The 17668-nt window shown below is 50.6% G+C and overlaps 1 protein-coding gene across 6 annotated transcripts in view; it reads right to left on the bottom strand.

The window, feature by feature from the left end:
• SIPA1 (signal-induced proliferation-associated 1) overlaps positions 1-17668 on the bottom strand; it is a 36734-nt gene extending 19066 nt beyond the window's left edge. The window contains exons 1-3 of one of the 6 annotated variants that reach the window (XM_081175353.1): positions 17547-17668; positions 12534-12663; positions 1763-3048 (exon numbers count right to left, since the gene is read on the bottom strand). In XM_081175353.1, coding sequence (XP_081031479.1) covers positions 1763-2672 — 910 coding nt within the window. In that variant the 5' untranslated portion in view covers positions 2673-3048; positions 12534-12663; positions 17547-17668. Of the gene's footprint in view, positions 1-1762; positions 3049-5884; positions 6160-9871; positions 10036-12533; positions 12664-17546 lie in introns of those variants that run through there. The other 5 variants (XM_081175356.1, XM_081175354.1, XM_081175352.1 and 2 more) reach the window with 5 other exon arrangements.

Below are 17668 nucleotides of genomic sequence, written 5' to 3'. Positions count from 1 at the left end.
GAGCAGAAGGTCCATCGGGGTCTAGTGGAAGATCTCTGTATGATTCAGGAGATCAACAAAGTTTTCCAACTCCCAATTAGAACAAGGGAAATCATTTTCTCCATCTCCACAAGGCTGCTGGAATGGGGAAAGCTAGCCAGGAGTGGGTGATGGTGGGAAAGGAGATTGAGTTCTGTTTTCAAGTTTGGACACAAAGTCCTTGGCTTAGAATGTGCTCAGAGGCACCCTCTTCTCAACTACATAATTCTAACTGTAATCTTTTGTTCCTGGGTTTGGGCTGGTAGATTCTGGGGTTGATCTGAGAAGGCTAAGGCCAGACCATCCTTCCTTGTACACCAGCCTTCATCAACCTAGAGAAGCCTCCAAATTTTTTCGGACTAAAACTCCCATCAGCCCCACAGCAGCTGGTTGGTAGAGGCTGCTGTGCACTAGGGAAGGACAAAAAGGTAGCCCATCACGCCCAAACTGGGATTTTGTCTTCTCCCAATCTCTAACTTGCATCCAGTCACACCTCCTATTCAGGGCAGGTGTCACCACATTTTAGGAACATGCCTTTGAAGCGGCTCTGCCCTGCACCTTGCAAGGCACACTAGGTTTCAAAATTCCCCTTTTTTCAAGATGCCTTCACTAGCACTGCAATCCTCTTAGCTTCAGAGTGACCACACCACTTGCTGTCCATCGTTTTGGTCTCCTTTTAAAGTCATATAAATGCATCTCAACACACCTAAGAGCCACTCAATTTACTCTAATGCGCAGGGCTGTTGTTGGAATGGATCTAAAGGGGGCTGAATGTCTTCAATAAAGCTATCTCTGTTGGAAAAAGAATGCTCTATTGCTGTTTCAGAAACATTAATGAAAAGATTACATGCATTGAATAATACAAATGCTGCAGACAATTTTGTTGAAATATGGCATCCTTTTATAAAATACTTTACTGATAACCCTGAAGAATGGCAAGTACCAAAACCAGAGATTGGACTTTGGCAAATCTTAACTAGATTGATCTCTCCTGAAGGGGGAAGAGTTGGGGTTTTGTTTTTGTATTCCCCCCCTTTTGTAATGGTTATATATTGGGAATTAATACAGCTATATTAAAAATTAAAAATAAAGGCAACTCTGACAAAGGACCGACAGTTGCATAAACTAATAGAATTTGCGGAATGAACAAGTTTTACAGCCAAAATAAGAAACTGGAATGAGGAAAAAGTAAGGAGTGAGTGAGATTGTTTTGGAGAATATTTAAAAAGAGACGGTATCATGGTTAATTTCCAGGTGGGATGAACTTAGGACCAGCAGTGGACAAGATAAATGAACAGAGAAGAAGAAAAAGGATGGAAGTCTACTGGGGATGCAGAGATCCAAAGAATATGAACTAGAATGTCAGTCAAGAATAGATTGGGAAGCCGATACAGACTGGGTACGTAAATCCATGTATATAAATGAGTGCAACGTTAAATTTGAAAATGCATTAAAAAAATATTTTTAAAAATTAAAATTAAAGCTATGCATCATGCAAAAAGGAAGCAAGAGGAGGCAAAATAATGGTCTCCAGGAATTGGAATCCTAGTTTTAGGAGGAAGAAAAATGTCTCCCTAGCCAGGTTTTCCATACTGCACATTCTCCGTATACCCCTCTATTGTGTCCCACACAACCTCCACTTGCCTTTTTGCTTTTTCCTCGCTTCAACATCCCAAGTCAACTCCCACAGCCCACCCAGGGCCCCCTTCCCCTGCTCCATCTCACCCTGCCAGCAGCCGCTCACCCTTGCCGTAGAAATGCTTCCGATAATAGCAGGCTCCGAGGTCGGCGTACTCAATGGCATGGCTTGTCCGGCTGGTCCTCTGCCCGTAGCTCTCCCGGGGCTCCTCCAGCACAGAGACCGCCATGTTGGGGCAGTGAAACCCCGCAAGGGAGCCCCGATGCTGGCCGATCCCCCACTCAGCCTCGCCCCCAGCCTCCATGCGGAAGTTGGGGCAGCTGAGCACCAGGGGCCTGTCCTTGTCCTCACTCCCCTCTCCCTCAAAGGAGGGCGCTGGGTCCGCCTGGCAGAGTTCCCGTTCCGATGCAGCCGATGCCCCGGTGGTGACATTGCCAGGCTTCTCTGCCTCTCGGGTAGCCTCGCCCGGCTCGAAGAGGATGCTTTGGACGTCATAGTGGGCCAAGTGGCGACCCCATACTGGCACGGGCGCCTCAGAAGGCACAGGGTCCCCGGCCGGCGCACCGTCCACCTCGGTCTCCCACACTTCGTTGGCCGCCAGTCCCAGCAGAAGCAGGGGGTCGCGGAAGCGCCGTGCTGTGGGGCTGCCGGCCCGTGGCTCTTCGTGGCTGTGTGCCCGAGCCCGAGGGGGCGCGGGGCACTTTGTGGATGTGTTGGGGATGCTGCTGATGCGGTGAAGGCCAACTCCAGCGGTGGGTGGCGCAGTGGGCAAGGGAGAGCCGGGGGCAGCAGGGGCAGGGGCCAGCTCCCCTTCGCTGAGCGTCACGTCGCTGTTGCTGCGATGCATGAGGTAGCTACGCCTCGGGGACCTCAGTGGAGGGCCGCACTGCCCCGCAAGGGGGCCCTCAGCCGCCTGGGGCTTGGGGGCCCGGAAGGTGTCGAAAGAGAGGGACGTGAGAGGCGGTCGGTTCCAGTGGCTTCGGGTCTTGCGGATGAAGAGGTCGTCTGACTGCATTGCCTCCAGGCGCCCACAGACCTCTCCCCTCGCGCTGGCCCAGGCACCCAAAGGACCACGGGGGAATCTGGATCCTACCCAACTGGAGAAAGAAAAAACAACACCAATCCCGCTTCCCTAGGTGCGTCAGCAAATCAGGTTGTCAGCATGTAACAGGCCGCAGTCTCTTTGGCGGAAGAGGTCAGTGCCCCGCCCATGGGGAGGGGCTTCCAAACACACTTAAAAGGGATCTAGTCCTGCTGGAGAGATCCAAGTTGCTCCTCAGCAAACAGGCTCCATGCAGAGGCGAGGGTCAGCACACAGCAGCCAGGCGGGCACGGGTGCCAGGAATCACCTGGCTACGGCAAAGCTGTCTAGCCATTTTGAGGGCTGTTTACTGCAATGGAAAAAAGAGATACAGGAGAGAGGGAAGAAGGCAGGTGAAAAAGATCTGGAGCCAAACACACCGGGTTTATGGAGCTGGAATTCAAGCCTGATGTGATATCCACATCTCCTGCTTTGGAGACCTTGCCTAACTTTCCCAGGTGGGGTACAAGCATTGGACCCAATAGGCCTGAAAGATTGTACTTCCCTACACAAACCTACCCGGGTGTCAAGATCCTCAGGTGAGCACCTTCTCTCGTTCCTGTGAACCTCAGAGTCACGGTTGGTGGTGACACCAAAGAGAGAGTCTATTCTCTGGCTGCTCCCGCATTGTGGGATTTCCTCCCAAGGGAGGCTAGACTGGCTCCCTCTTTGTTATCCTTCTGCAGGCAAGCCCAAACCTTCCTGTTCAGACAGGCCTTTGGAAATTAAGGTGTGGACGATGCTGATAGAATCACAGAAATGAAGAGTTGGAAGGGACCCTAAGGGTCATCAAGTCCAAACTCCTGCAATGCAGGAATCTCAGCTGAAGCATCCATGAAACATACCCATCCAGCCTTAAAAACCTCCAAGGAAGGAGAGTCCACAACTTCCCGAGAGAGACTGTTCCACGGCTCTTACTGTCAGAAAGTTTTTTCATATGTTTAGTTGGAATCTCCTTTTTTGCAATCTCCTTTCTGATCACTGGGCTTTCAAGTACTTAGTAACACCTCTGAACCTGACTATAACCACGGCATCTGGAATCCTGGGGAGGAGAAGAAGCTCCCTTCTTCAAACTTTGAATAGCACCTGGAATAAAGCGGTTCCTCTACCCAAGAGTTCAGCTTCCCAACTCAGCATCAAACGATGCTCTTCACTCTGCACATACCCAGAAACACTCTCACCTGTGCTCCGGCCCTGCGGTTTGGCAAACCCCAGTATTAAAGCAAAACCAGGGCTCCATTTGCTCCCCACCCCATGTAGGATAAAATCCCTTGTGTCAAGAGCTGATTAGCCTAGTTGTTTGACAGAGCATCCTCCCCACCCCACCCCCAAGGGCTGTCACTCCCAATCACCATCGGAGGAACTGGTGCCCAGCTGTCCCTTGCCCTGTACAGATGGTGCAGCCCAACAAGCCCTGCACCCAGCCAGGGGCCTGTTTCTTGGAGGAACCGGCCAGCTTGGGGCAGGGATGGAAGATTTGGTGGGAGAAGCTGGAAGGCAGTGGCATCTGAACCCGGGTGCAAAGCAGGTCCCCCTGCCCACTGCCTTGCGGCAGGCCCTGTCCCAGACTCCGAGGAAAGCAAAAATAACAGCATACCCGGCCTTGGTCTTGCATGCGCGTTGCACAATCACTAACCCCATTTAACTCACTTCCACCTTCACCCCAAAATAAACTACACACTGATTGGAAGCCGGGCCGGGGAAGGCAACAACCTGCCTCTGACCCCGGTGGGGAGGACCAAGTCACGCTGCGGTGACATGTAACGGCAACTCTTAAGCGAGCAGCCCGGAGGCCAGAGGCACACGCTCCACTTCAGCACCACAAGCAGGAGGAAGTGGAAGAACACCAAACTTCTGCAAACGATCAAAGCACAGGCATGGCTTCTTGTCATCAAGGCGTGAGGAGAAAGATTAGGGGGAAGAGGATGAACTGTGTCTGGTGAACAGAGACAGAAGCAAGCAGTATTCGCCCAGGGAGGGAAATTTCACAGGAACCCGAATTGGGGGGGGGGGGGAGCTTTTTCAAGCCACATCGACAACAGCTTGCAACCCACTTTTGCACTCTGTGCTCCTGAGTAGGCCTGGGCTATATATCGCCCAGGACCGGTATGAGGAGCAGACCGCAATGTCGGTTTCCCTCAGCAGTATATCGCTGGTGAAACAGCAACCGTTCCTGAGTCCCTCTGCTAGCCATGTCTGCTGGGGGGGGGGCGAGGGTCAAGAGTTCCTTCCTCCAGCGGCACAGCTAGCAGACGGACTCAGGAGCAGTGGCAGTTTCACCAGTGATATATCACTGAGTGAAACCGCTATTGCACTCTTCCATCGTCTGATGCAGAGGGAGAAACAAGCTGCCCGGACCTGGAGTTGCAGTTTTGCGAAACAATTCGACTGTAACCTATTGCTTAGCAATAAACAACAATAGACTCTTAACTCCTCTTGTCTCTGAGTTTTATTGGCATAAACTCAGAAGATAAGCCATTTTTGGCTCACAACAAAACTGCCATTGCACTCTTCCATCATACGATGCAGAGGGAGAAACAAGCTGTATCAGTGAGGCGCTGATACAGTTTGTCCCTCCCTCTGCATCTTTAAACTGCTCAACTGAGGCGTGTGCAGCTGCCCTTACCTCAGCCAAGCAGTTGAAGAAGCCCCCAGCCTAGCACTGGCCCCCGTGAACTGGTGGTGGGGTGGGGGCTCTGTAAAACTGCTCAGCTGAGAGGAACACGGTTGGCACTCTCCACAGCAAGCCGTTAAAGGAGCCCCGATACTCTGCCCATTTGCCGGTGAGCGCTGGGGCTGTCTCAGCTGGGGAGGGGGAATCTTCTGGACCCCCAGCTTTGCTGCGCAAACAAGCTGCGCTGCCCCAGCCCGTAACCACCAGGGTGAAACCGCCTCAGTTCCTGAGGTGAGAGCTGGGGCAGTTTCACCAGGTGCCTCACAGAGGCCAATGCAGCTTGTTTTTTCAACATTGCGGTATATCGCCAAACCGCAATGTTCGGCTGGCGATACACTGCAATGTTGAAAAGCTGATCTCGCCCAGCCCTACTCCTCAGTAGCTCCAAACTCCGCTCTGCTGTCCTTCTCTAGGCAGCACATCTTTTACATGGTTTCCCTCCTTTATCACACACATACAGAGTTATAGGTACATTTGTTCATGCCACACCGTGCTGAAGCGCCACTCACTTCAAAGTGTGATGCAGTGTTTAGAGAGTGCCAGTCATGGGCCACGTTCACACCATAAACTTAAAGCACTACGATGCCATTACTAAACAGTCCATAGGAAACCTGGGATCTGTAGTTATCTAAAGGGTGCTGAGAGTTGTTAGGAAAGGCCTGTTCCCCTCACAGAGCCACAATTGTCAAAAGCGGTTTAACAATCGATCCCTCATCACAGGGAACTCTGTGGGAACTATGAAGGTAATAGGGGTCTCCTAGCAACTCTCAGCACCCTTAACAAACAACACCTCCCAGAATTCTTTGGGGGAACCCATGACTTTTTAAAGTGGTATCACAGGGCTTTAAATGTATGGCAGGAATGTAGCCAAAGACTGGGCAGGCCCAGATTCAAATCCCTAATCGAGTGCAAGGGCTGCTGGGAGTGAGCTGGGACAGTCACTCCCAACCTAACCTACCTCACAGGGTTGTTGCAGTGAGAAGGATGGGATTGGGACTGGTGGGTGGGGAAGACCACCACCACCATGTACCATCCTGAGCTGCAAAGGCGGGAAAAGAAGATGTTGGGGGGGGGGGAATGGGACGAATTAATAAAATATTTTGAGAACAACACAGCATAACGGATGTGTCTAGGACTGAGGAGTCTTGGGTTCAAATCCTCCCTCAGCCATGAATCTCTCACCGGCCCAGCCTCTTGCTCTCAGACTAGCCTACTTCACAAGGTTGTTGTGAGGATTAAAACAAGGGAAGGGAGAACGAAGCTGTCTTGAACTCCTTATTTATAAACAAACAAATACATACATACATTTAAAAAGTGAGAGATATTTCTACTAAGGAGGGTAAGCTGGGGGGGCTGAAATGCTGGTCAGGGCCCTGTTATTGTTGTTGTTGCTGTTGTTGTTTCCCTAGTGGACATTTTTAGAAAGCACAAGAGTTTCTGATAAGATCCAGTCAAGATGAGAAATGTTCTAAAATGGAAATTCTTATGCATGGGGAAATTTCACAGTGGGCAGCGGGAGAATACATGCAAAGAGAAAGCGAGAAAACCTGTATCACACCTCAGCGTGGGTGCAAAGGAGAGAACTGGTGAAGCGTCAGCAAGCGATTCTAACAAGTCATGCTGATTTTTGCATCCCTCACACCTGTAAACCAAATGAAAAAACTACTTGGGGCTCAAACACACATTGACCCCCCCCCCACAAAATGCGCTCTTTTTATTCCACATAAACAGAATTCAGCACGGTCACGTCCACATCATACATTTATGGCACATCTAACAGTCATGGCTTGCCCAAAGAAACCTGGAAACTGTAGTGTCCCCCCCAAGCTACAATTCCCTGCACCCTTAGAAAACTGAAATTCCCAGGATTCAGAGGAACTCAAAAAATGGAGGACCTGTGAGTTTCCAAGATGTGTGGATTGTTGAGGTGTCAGTTGAGAAATTCAGCATGGAACTGAAGGATGTGTTTATGAAGAGGGAATTAATTAGCCTTGTTCAAGCCGTGAAGAACTTGCAAATTATAGTATCTTGGAGGGGCAAGTAGGATGGGGGGAAATGAGTGCCACAATCTTAAAAAATGAAAACACTCCCCTATTAGCACTACACAGAGATACTTCCAGAGAAAAGGAAAGGAAAGGGGGAAAGATAAGCTTTTCCTTCCCCAGTCTCCAGAAACCTCTTCTCCTCCTCCTCCTCCTCTAGGGCCACCTCTTCCCATATGAACCTACTTGGACCCTGAGATCACCTTCCAAGGCCCATCTTTGTGGGCCTTCTCCACGAGAGGTCCGGAGGGTGGCAACATGAGAATGGGCCTTTTCTGCAGTAGTTCCCCATCTGTGGAACACTCTCCCCAGGGAGGCTTGCCTGGTGCCTTTATTATACATCTTTAGGTGTCAGGTGAAAACTTTCTTCTTTAACCAGGCCTTTGGCTAATTGACATCTGTACATTGTGGAAGTGGGGATTACTGGGGATTTTTTTGTTTGTTCTTATTCTTATTCTTATTATGTATTTTGTCTTTGTTATATTGGAATTTAACATTGTGAACCGCCCGAGATCTATGAGTATAGGGCAGTATACAAACAACAACAACAACAACAATCTATTAAATGTTCAGGTTCAGGATTTGCAGCACAAAACCTGAGTCCTCTAGCACAATGTAGACATAGGAAGTTGCCTTATGCTAGGTCAGACTATCTAGTCAAGTAATTAACTACTCTTGACTGGCAGCAGTTCTCTTAAGGCAGGGATCCCAATTTAATCAACTGCTACCTGCTCTGTGGCCATCTAGATGTTGCAGGATGACCATTCCCACCATCCCAAACCACCATCCCTACTGACTGCAGCTAATGGGAGCTGGGAGTTCAACATCATCTGGAGGGCCGCAGTTTCCCCATTCCCACCTTAGCAGCTGGAGATGCATGGCAGCATTTTGTTACAGGTTCTGACTGCAGAACAAGGCCCACAAACTTGGGAGGAATGTCTAATACAGGTGCCTGCCCAAAGGCAGGACCCTCCACCCCCCCCCCAACATCCAGGTAATGAATTACTGTTTTCCTCTCCCCTTTAGCACACTTTTCCTGCTTCTGTCTCATTTCCCAGACCTTGGAATCTCTGTAGTTTGTGCTCCCTTTTATCCTAGCAACCAGGATGCCTCTTTCCTGTGGTGGGCTCACCAGAGATCAGGTACTCCCTAGAAGTTACTTTCTGAAAATACTACTAAGTGTGGGTGAATGTTAAACCCACCAACCTCCTCAATGGTAAACACAAAATGTGAGAACTCTGTATGTCTCCTGCCATGCAGGAGCTAAAGACAAGGTACTCACTGGAGAGTTAACTTGCTGTACAATGGTATACATACCTACTCAGAACCGGTGTATGTCTCTTTGTTTTTAGCAGGGCTTTCTGCCAGATAAACGGCCACAGAATTGCAGCCTAGGCTTTTATTTAAGGTTGGTACTGGGGGAAAGCAGGTTTCTTGTGCCTCTGTGTGCTGTATGGCAGTCAAAAATTAAGCAGGTTAAGCTTTTTCTACTATGGAAATACAATTATGGGGGAAGCTTTACCTGTCCACATTCTGTCTGTCAAGCATTTCATTAGGTGTGTGGCCACTGGTTTATTTTTGGGCCCTCCACCCCGCCTGCAAAAGAGGGCATCCATTTGTGTATGACACAAAGAATGTACAAATTTTGTGCAAATCCACCCACTTTTGTGAGTGGGTGGGGGGTGCGTGTGTGCAACCCACATAGAGTGTACTGGACCCATAAAATCCTGCTGGCCCCACTGCTCACATACCAGAGACCCCAAACAGAGCAATGCAAGAGACTTTGGGGGAAAGAATCTGACAAGCAAACTGCCCCAGATGCATTAAGCAAGCAAACCGCAAGACCCGCTGCCAATCAGGATCAGACCAAACTGCAGGAAATTATTCCAGGGCAAACTTAACTGGGTACGAGTAAAAAGGTCCGTCCCCTCCCCTGCCGCAATGTTCCCAGCACATCTCAGGCTCCAGGCAGTTGCCCCACAAACAGAGGTGATGGGAGTTGCCATCTTAGGGTTGCCGAGAGAAGGAAAAGTTTGCTTTCCGAGGAAGGAAGCAGACATGAGGCAGAAGGCTAAAGTCATTCAGCGGCGGCTGACCCGATGGCATGGGGTGGGGGGAGAGGCAGGAAAAAGAAGGCTGGAGAGCCATGGAAGGAAAGAGGAAGATGTCGATGACAACAGGAAATAGGCACCCCCGCCCCCACCAACATGCCAAGGGACACGATAAAGCATTTGGGAGGAAGGCAAAAGGAAGGGTCCTTGGGCAAAGAGCCCAGTCATTTCGGCGAGGCCTCATCCATTTCAAATGCACGGAAGCGCCCCCTTTTTACCTCCCCGTTTCCCTCCCCCCATTGCAAAACAACCCCGTCGTGTGCCCTACCCCCCCCGATCCCTTCCCGAATAATGGTCGCCCCTCACCCTGCCAGAGAACCGGTATCTTTTTTGGAGGGGGGGAGGTAGCGGTCCGCAGTGGCCTGACAGCGCTGGCGCGGTGACTCACTTCCTGTAGCGCAGGAAGTGTGGCGCAAGCAGGAGACCAGACTCTTCCCCCCAAACACACGGCAGCTCGGCTACAGCTGCTTTTGTGTTTCTTCCTCTTCTCTACCCCCCCCCGCCCCCAATCCCTCAAACACACACAGCAACTCTCTCACGTAACTTCCTCAGGAAAGAGCTGGGCCTTAGCTGCAGATCTGCCTCCCCCCCATCACCAAACACACACGAAGTGGTGAGTGCGGGTTCCTCACTAGAAAGATCCGTACTGGGCCTTAGCACACATTGCAGGCCTGAGTCCCAGTCCCCCAAATATAACAAGATTCTAGAGGGTTTCCCCATCCTACCTAAAAGGAAAAACTCGCTAGCTTCCTTTCTTGCATCCCATAAAAATGGGATCCACTGTGGATGGAGGAGGGGAGGGGAAATTATGTCCGGGTCCCAACTGTGTGGCCTGGCTTCCTATCAGACCCACGTCCTGCAACCCAGTCTCCCACTCCTCTCTCTCTCTCTCTCTCTCTGGGTCTGCTCCGATAAGGCCAAAGTGTCCCTTTGCAGCTGGATTTCCAGGAGCAATGAATAGGGGGCTTTCTCCTTCTGCCAGGCTGGAGGTGGAGGGGGCAGGGAAAGGCCACAAGAGTGCCATTTGGGCTGCGTCAGCCACCAGCCGGCCTGGCAATGTGGACAGGGAGGCATTGAGAAAGCGCTGGCAATGCAAGGGGAGTGGCCTGCCACTCAGGAGGCCCCCTTTTGCGCTGGGCGGGGAAGGCCTCAAGTCCCCACCCCCCTCTCTCCTTTGTCCATCTAGCACTGTTTGGAGGGGAACCTTTTCAGTTGTGCAGGCCAGATCTTTACCGGATCTCAGCCCCACGGGCCAAATCCCACAAGTGGATGGGATGTCCACCTGCCAACTGCCTGGCGTCACTATCCCCTCAGGTGATTGGGTACTTTGAAGTCCCAAAGCTGGGACTTCAAAGCTTGATGCCAGGCTTGCGAGAAGCCCTACACAGTGCTTTAAAACACCGAATGCTTCAGTTTCATTGCCCAACAGCTTTCTGCAAACAAACTTTGCACGGGGAGTTTGCTAGCAAAGCTCTTCCAGCACACTTTGGGTTTTCATTGCCAATGTACGATGGGGAGGGCACCTTCCTGACCGTACTGGCAACCACGTCTCAAACAGCCCCACACCTGAAATTGGATATGATGCAGAGCAGGTGAGCATGGTTTGGGGGAAACAACCTTGCAGGCCAGCCTCAAATCCCTGACCAAGTCTGACCCATGGGCTGGTGCCTCCTCACCCCTGATTCCAGCCCAGCCCAGTGTCCTCTGGCAGGAAAGTTGGTCTTGGGCACAGAATGGTCTTCCCCATCATTTGCTACCACAACCTTTCATCAGGGGTTGGTCTTAATCCAGGCTTGGAATGGAGGTTGAGATTGAGGAATCGGGATGGTTAATTCAGAGGGAGACTCTTTCCGCTGGGCTGCCCATTCCCAAACAGATCAATGCTGCCTGCCTCTATCGCCAGCTGTGATCACCGGGGTTCAACCCACACAGGATGGCAACCCACTAGTCAACACCATTGTGAGGACACTCTCAGTCCCAGAGCCAGCCCTGGGTCAGGTTATTGCAATCCGTCAGGGATGAGGGGCTGCATGCTGAAAAAGATCACTTGCTTATCTCCACAGGCCTCTGAGCGAGGCTGATCTCACGCTTGGTCTCCCAGCCCTCTCGTGCTTCTCTGTCTGCTGTGCCTTTGCAGAACCTCATTAATCTATACACGCCAGAGGCTGTACAGAGATTTAAAGCCAAAGAAAATAATATAGCCTTGTAGGGATGGGGAACTTGTGGCCCTCCAGATGTTGCTGAATTACAGCTCTCTTCGTTCCTGGCCATTGGCTGCAGACGTTTGGGGTTGATGCAAGAGAAGATGTTCAGCAATGTCTGGAAACCCTTGTATTAACAACAACAAAGAACAAACCGCCCCTAGTTGTCCTGTGGAACTGAATGCCACAGGATGCCTGGGGTTTAGGACAAATAGGCAAAAGTGCTAGTTGTTAAAACAAGAGCCAGAGGCCTGTCATTAACCCCTAGCAGGTCAGGGGGCCACCGTAGCTCAGTGGCACAGTGCTTGCTTTACATATAGATGGTCCTAGATACAATCCCCACAATATCTGTATTTTTTTACTTGCCTCCGTCTGAGATCCTGGAGAGTGCATGACCAGTCAGAGCAAGCTAGAACTCTCCAATCCGGAGCCCTCCAGATCCTTTGGACCACAAGCCCCATAACCCCTGACCACTGGCTATACTGCCCAGTGCTGAAGGGAGTTGTAGCCCAAACCATATGGAGGGCATCAAGTGAAGGAAGGCTGGCATAGACAGGGCAAAGGGTTGGACCAAAGGGTTGGACCAGACAGGGCAAAGGGTAGGGCAAAGGGTTGGACCAGTTTCCCATGTACCTAACCCAGCTTGGAATGATCACTTGGAATGATGCAGCTTAAATCCCCGATTCAACTCATTAATTAACTTAAGCAATTTGCTCTGCCTGAGCCTTAGTCCCCATATTTGCAATATGGGAACAGCGCCAACCTACCTTACAAAATTGCTGAAAAGTTATTGTAAGTGAAGCATTTGGATGCTACATGCCACTGCAGAAGCTGCCACCATCCGGACCCTCCTTCCCCAAAATGCAGCCAAGGGGGGAATCTGAAGAACCATTTGCCCTGAAGAGAGGGGAGAAGCAGAAACAGAACTTACAAAATGAGATTGTTCCCCCATCCTGCTTTTTTGGGGTGGCTGTTGTAGAATTGTGACTGATGCTTTAAAAAATAATAATCATTTCATGTACGGCGTCCCCTTGAAAAGTATACAAATCCTCTGAATAAATATTTCATTGCTGAGAATAACCAGCAGAAAAGTTAAGCTAAGCCCCCACCTCAAAACTTGCTTTGACCACCAGGAAGTCAGCCCTGAGATTGGTGGCCAGTTAACAGCCAAGATGGGAGACTCTGACCTTTGACCCCCAGCAATCTGAGACGACAGGGCAGAGGCTTTGACCAGAAGAAAGTCTTGCACCTCAGCACTGAGCAGATCCACTCCGTAAATTCTCAGTAGCTTCCTACATGTGGGGGGGGGGGCGCGGATGAGGAACTAGTTAAAACCACATCCTCCTATGCTAGACTAATTAATTTAGAATTTAAAGCAGGCGCACAGATGCCGGGGCCAGCTGTTGGATTCAGTCATGTCTGCTCCTTGCTTTCGAGGTGTCTCCTCAAAGCCATGAAGGAACCCTTGCCCTCGCCAGCCCCTCCCAACTTTAAAGATGCTTTGATCGGGAGGGTGGCTCACATCTGCACTTGCCAGACCTCACCTGGGTCCAGTTTTGGGAGCTGCACTTTAGGAAGGACAGAGACAAACAGGAAAAGGGGATAGGGAGGACCGGTGGGGTGGAAAGACAAAGTCCTAGGAGGGAACACCGGTCTTGAAACACCTACACTTGCTCCCAGTATGTTTCCAAGCACAATTCAAAGTGTAGGTGCTGACCTTTAAAGCCCTAAACGGTCTCGGTCCAGTATACCTGAAGGAGAGTCTCCACCCCCATCGTTCTGCTCGGACACTGAGGTCCAGTGCTGAGGGCCTTCTGGCAGTTCCCTCCCTGTGAGAAGCGAAGTTACAGGGAACCAGGCAGAGGGCCTTCTTGGTAGTGACACCCGCCCTGTGGAATGCCCTCCCACCAGATGTCAAAGAGAAAAACAACTACCAGACTTTTAGAAGACATCTGAAGGCAGCCCTGTTTAGGGAAGCTTTTAATGTTTGATATATTATTGTATTTTAATATTCTGTTGGAAACCGCCAACAGATGGGCAGGGTATAAATAATAAATTATTATTATTACTATTATATAGCGCTAAAGTCTTATTTTTGAAATAATGGACTGAATGGTGATTGATTCTCAGTTAAACATCTGGCTAGTTCAGATGACCACCTTGAGCTAAGTTAAGAACTTCTGAGAACGGAAAGAAGAGTCACTTGATCCAGGGACAGTCCACCTACCTATCGGCCTACTCAGACCTCTTTTTCCTTAATGGTAACTGCTCCTGCTCAGGCTGCACAGAAAAAGTATTTTGGTTCCAGAGAGAGAATTCTACAGGATGGGGTATTTGTGTGCGAAAACAGCCAAAATCCAATTATCGCCAGGCATGCCCCTCCAGATGGTGGAGATTTCAGGAGCCATCATGGCTCCTAGGCATGTTCCCTTGGCCACTTGCCAGTGGTGCGCAGGGCCAGAAGCAAAAGTGGGAAGAGCCATGGATGTGACTCCCATATGCCTGTTTTGTTTCCCAACTAGCTGAGAAGTGAGGAACCTTTTTCTGCCCAAGGACCAAATCCCAGAGGTATAAGTGGGTGGGGCCCTGGATAAGACTCTTACCTTTGTACAGGAGGCTGCATTCCAAAATTCATTCATGTGGATGTCAGAGGTTTCTACAAGTCGTGCACACACCCCTCCATTGTGGCAAGCAAGAAGCATCACCACAACTGAAGGACATACTCCAGCTGGGCAATGGTACTCAAGGAGGGTGTGGCAATGTTGGGGGGCGGGCAATATTTGGCCCCCTGGCCTAAGTCTCCCTGTCCGTGATCTAGCGATTCAAGCCTGATGAAGAGTTCTGGGGAATTCAAAACTTGCACACTATTTTGCAATATTTTAGTTGGCCTAATCACTTTACATTTTTCTTATGGGCCGACAAGACCACCTTTGCTTTTTGTACGACTTGGAAAACACCAAATTTAGCTGTTCTACAGAAGGATCCTGGACGAAGAGGTGCTGAGACCACCCTGAAGATGAGACTTCCTTCTCCAAGAGGCCATTCTCTGCAGCTACGAGAGAAAGCAAACCAGTCTGGTTTCTGCTTTCTTTTTTTAACCGAGACACGATCTAAAATTAATCTCCAAAAGATCCCTAGTTTCCCCATTTCCTCCACTTGCCAAGGAACGTGCCTCTGCTGTCCAAGGATGGAAATAGATCTAGGTAACAACTGGAATTTATGTTTATTTTATTTTATTTAAAAAGGGAGATCAACCTATTTTATGTGTCTCCTTCCCAGCTCACCTAGGTGCAACATGAAACCTGCAAACCACCTGACAGCATTTGAACATCTCTTTCAGTCTTCCAGGTTCCATCCTATGGCTGTGATTCCATCCATGGCTCCAACATTAGCCAATGCCCCCCCCCCTCTGGTTTAATCACCTATTCCAGCCTTTACCAACCTGGTACCCTCCAGATGTGTTTGACTACATCTCCCATTTGTCCTAGCCATGCTGTGCTGGCTGGGGCAGATGAGAGCTGTAGGCCAAAAACAGGCCTCTGGTGAACCTCCAAGGAAGGAAAGGATGCTTGAAAGAGAAGCCACTACAGGTGTAAATGCATCTATAGATCTGTTTGGGCAATTATTAGCTCCCATGTCCATCTCTCCTCTGACATCTGCAAGCATCTGTAGGATGGGGGCCTCTGCACATGTGCAAGTTCCCCTGAGATCTGAAATTCTGTTCCTGGGGAGATTTTGTGCATTCAACTATATGTGTGAAGGTGCAGAGAGACTTTCACACTTCACAGGCATAAAACGGGCCCAATTCCTTTGTACAGGATTATTGGCTATTTGTTAATTCAATGTTGGGTGTGTTTTATTGAAGTGAGAACTGAGTGCATGGAATGGTGTGGGCAAGGAGAGAACTAAGTGATTGTGGATTGTGTGTTTCAATCAGTTGTGTGAAGTGCGAAAATGCAAGTGAATACGTCCGACAACTCTATTACATTTTTTGGGTAATTATGACTTTTTATGCTATATTGTGTTTGCGTTGCATTTTGACATATTTGGAGGTATTTAATTACGTTACTTTAAATGTGGAGTTCTTATTAGTAGCACTATCAGTCTTATTCAGTTTTGAATGCGGACTTTGTATTTCTCATGAATATTTTTTTCCCTTGGGATTTGCAAAACCACTTAGCTGCCGAAATTTGAAGGGGTATATCTATATCTATATATGGTCTCCTTGCTCCTGCACTGCTGAACTGTGCTGTGTGCTCTTGACACTTAAATTCCCAAGCTCACTCGACATAAGATGATGGCCAAGCGCAAGATCTCCAAGCAGATGTTCTCAGACAACTGCAAGTAAGGACCATTAATAACTGAAGGGTATCAGGAAGGGACCAAACTCAGAGGCAGAACACCTGTCCGGCATGCAGATGCTCCAAGTTTTCATTCCCTAAAGGTCAGAGTAAACAGGTGAACCTGCAGTGCTTGAGACCCTGGGCAGTCGCCATCTGTCAGGGCAGACAATGGCCAAATGATCTGACCAGCAGTAAGGCAGCTGCCTATATTCTTAAGCATTGCCAAAGGCTGAAGGGTGTGAAGGAGTAGCTGATTTGTACTGGGGGGGGGGGGGTGTCACAAAATCTAAACACAGCAGCCAGCAGTGTCCTAGAGATGGATACAGAGTTCAGGCCACTCCATCTCCTTCCTAAACAACAGAGGCCTCTAGATATCAACGTCTTCGCAGTGTCCCTGCTGCAGTTCCCATCATTAAGTGGTGCTTCCTAGATTCACTTCCATGGGAACATTTCGGCCCCCAGTTTATATCCCCAGCATGGTGGACAGACTATGACTGCCTTGACTACAACTGGGGAAGATGCAGCTTCACAAAGCTCTCTGCGTGACCTTGGGCCCTTCACTTCCTTTTCAGATCTAACCGACCTCGCAAGGTTGTTGTAGGAATAAAAGGAGCGGGGAGCTCCTTGGGGGAATCAAACGCACAAAGGGAATCCTGCCCGCGAGTGGCTGCCCAACCATGGCCGCCGGCTGGAGCGAGAAGAGCACTCTGCACATGCTCTTGCACCCCTTGCCTCCTGTCTTGACGTATACCGGGAGGAAGCCCCCGCGCCCCGCCCGAAGCCGAGCTTAGGCACGGGAGAGTTGGGTCTTTTGTCACACAATAGCGGCGGCGGCGGGGAGCCGGGAGCCTGTTCTGCGGGTGAGCGCCTGCGCTGCGCGTGTGCGCGCCCCGTCCGCCTTGCTCTATGTAACAGCCCGGCTCCTGGCGCAGGTTGCGTCCGTGTGCGCGCGTGCCTCGCAAATGCCCTCTTCTCGGTGCTGGGATTTGAAGGCGCAACGAGGCGCAACGTGCACGGTATTGTGTGAAAACGCCCGCTGCGCGCTTTACGACCGGGGAGTTTGCCTGGCTTGCGTTTCCCGGGGCGGGGAGAGAGAAGGATGTCCTTAAAACGCTTCAATGGAGGCGATCTCTTTCCCAGGCAGCCAATGCATTCAGACCAGCACCCATCCATCTTTCCCCCGCCCCGTTAGAATCGGCAAGCCCTGATTTGGAAAAGCGGCGGAGCCTCTCTCTCTCTCTGCCCCTTCCAACCCACCTCTACCCACCACGGCTTCTCCCCCCGGGCTCAGTCAGGGCGGAGGTGCCGCCAGCTTCGCTTCGCTTCCCTCTCCTTCCCCGCCCGCCGCCGCCTGGAGCCCGATCCACGTGCCGGAGCGCATGACGCGCGGCCAGGGCGCACAGGACGGAACTGGCCCGGCCGCCGCCGCCTGCCTACCTCTCCACGCCCGTCCGCGCTCCAGCTCTGCAACCCAACCGGACGCTGCTGCTGCTGCCGCCGCTCGCCCCGCGTGTCCCCTCCCGGCCGGGCGCCCGCCCCCGCTCCGCTCCCTGCGGCCC

Source organism: Podarcis bocagei (genome assembly GCF_964188305.1).
Source record: "Podarcis bocagei genome assembly, chromosome: 16".
Lineage (NCBI taxonomy): Eukaryota > Metazoa > Chordata > Lepidosauria > Squamata > Lacertidae > Podarcis > Podarcis bocagei.
The sequence above is the reverse complement of the archived record's forward strand: the minus strand, read 5'-3'. Positions and strand labels throughout refer to the sequence as shown.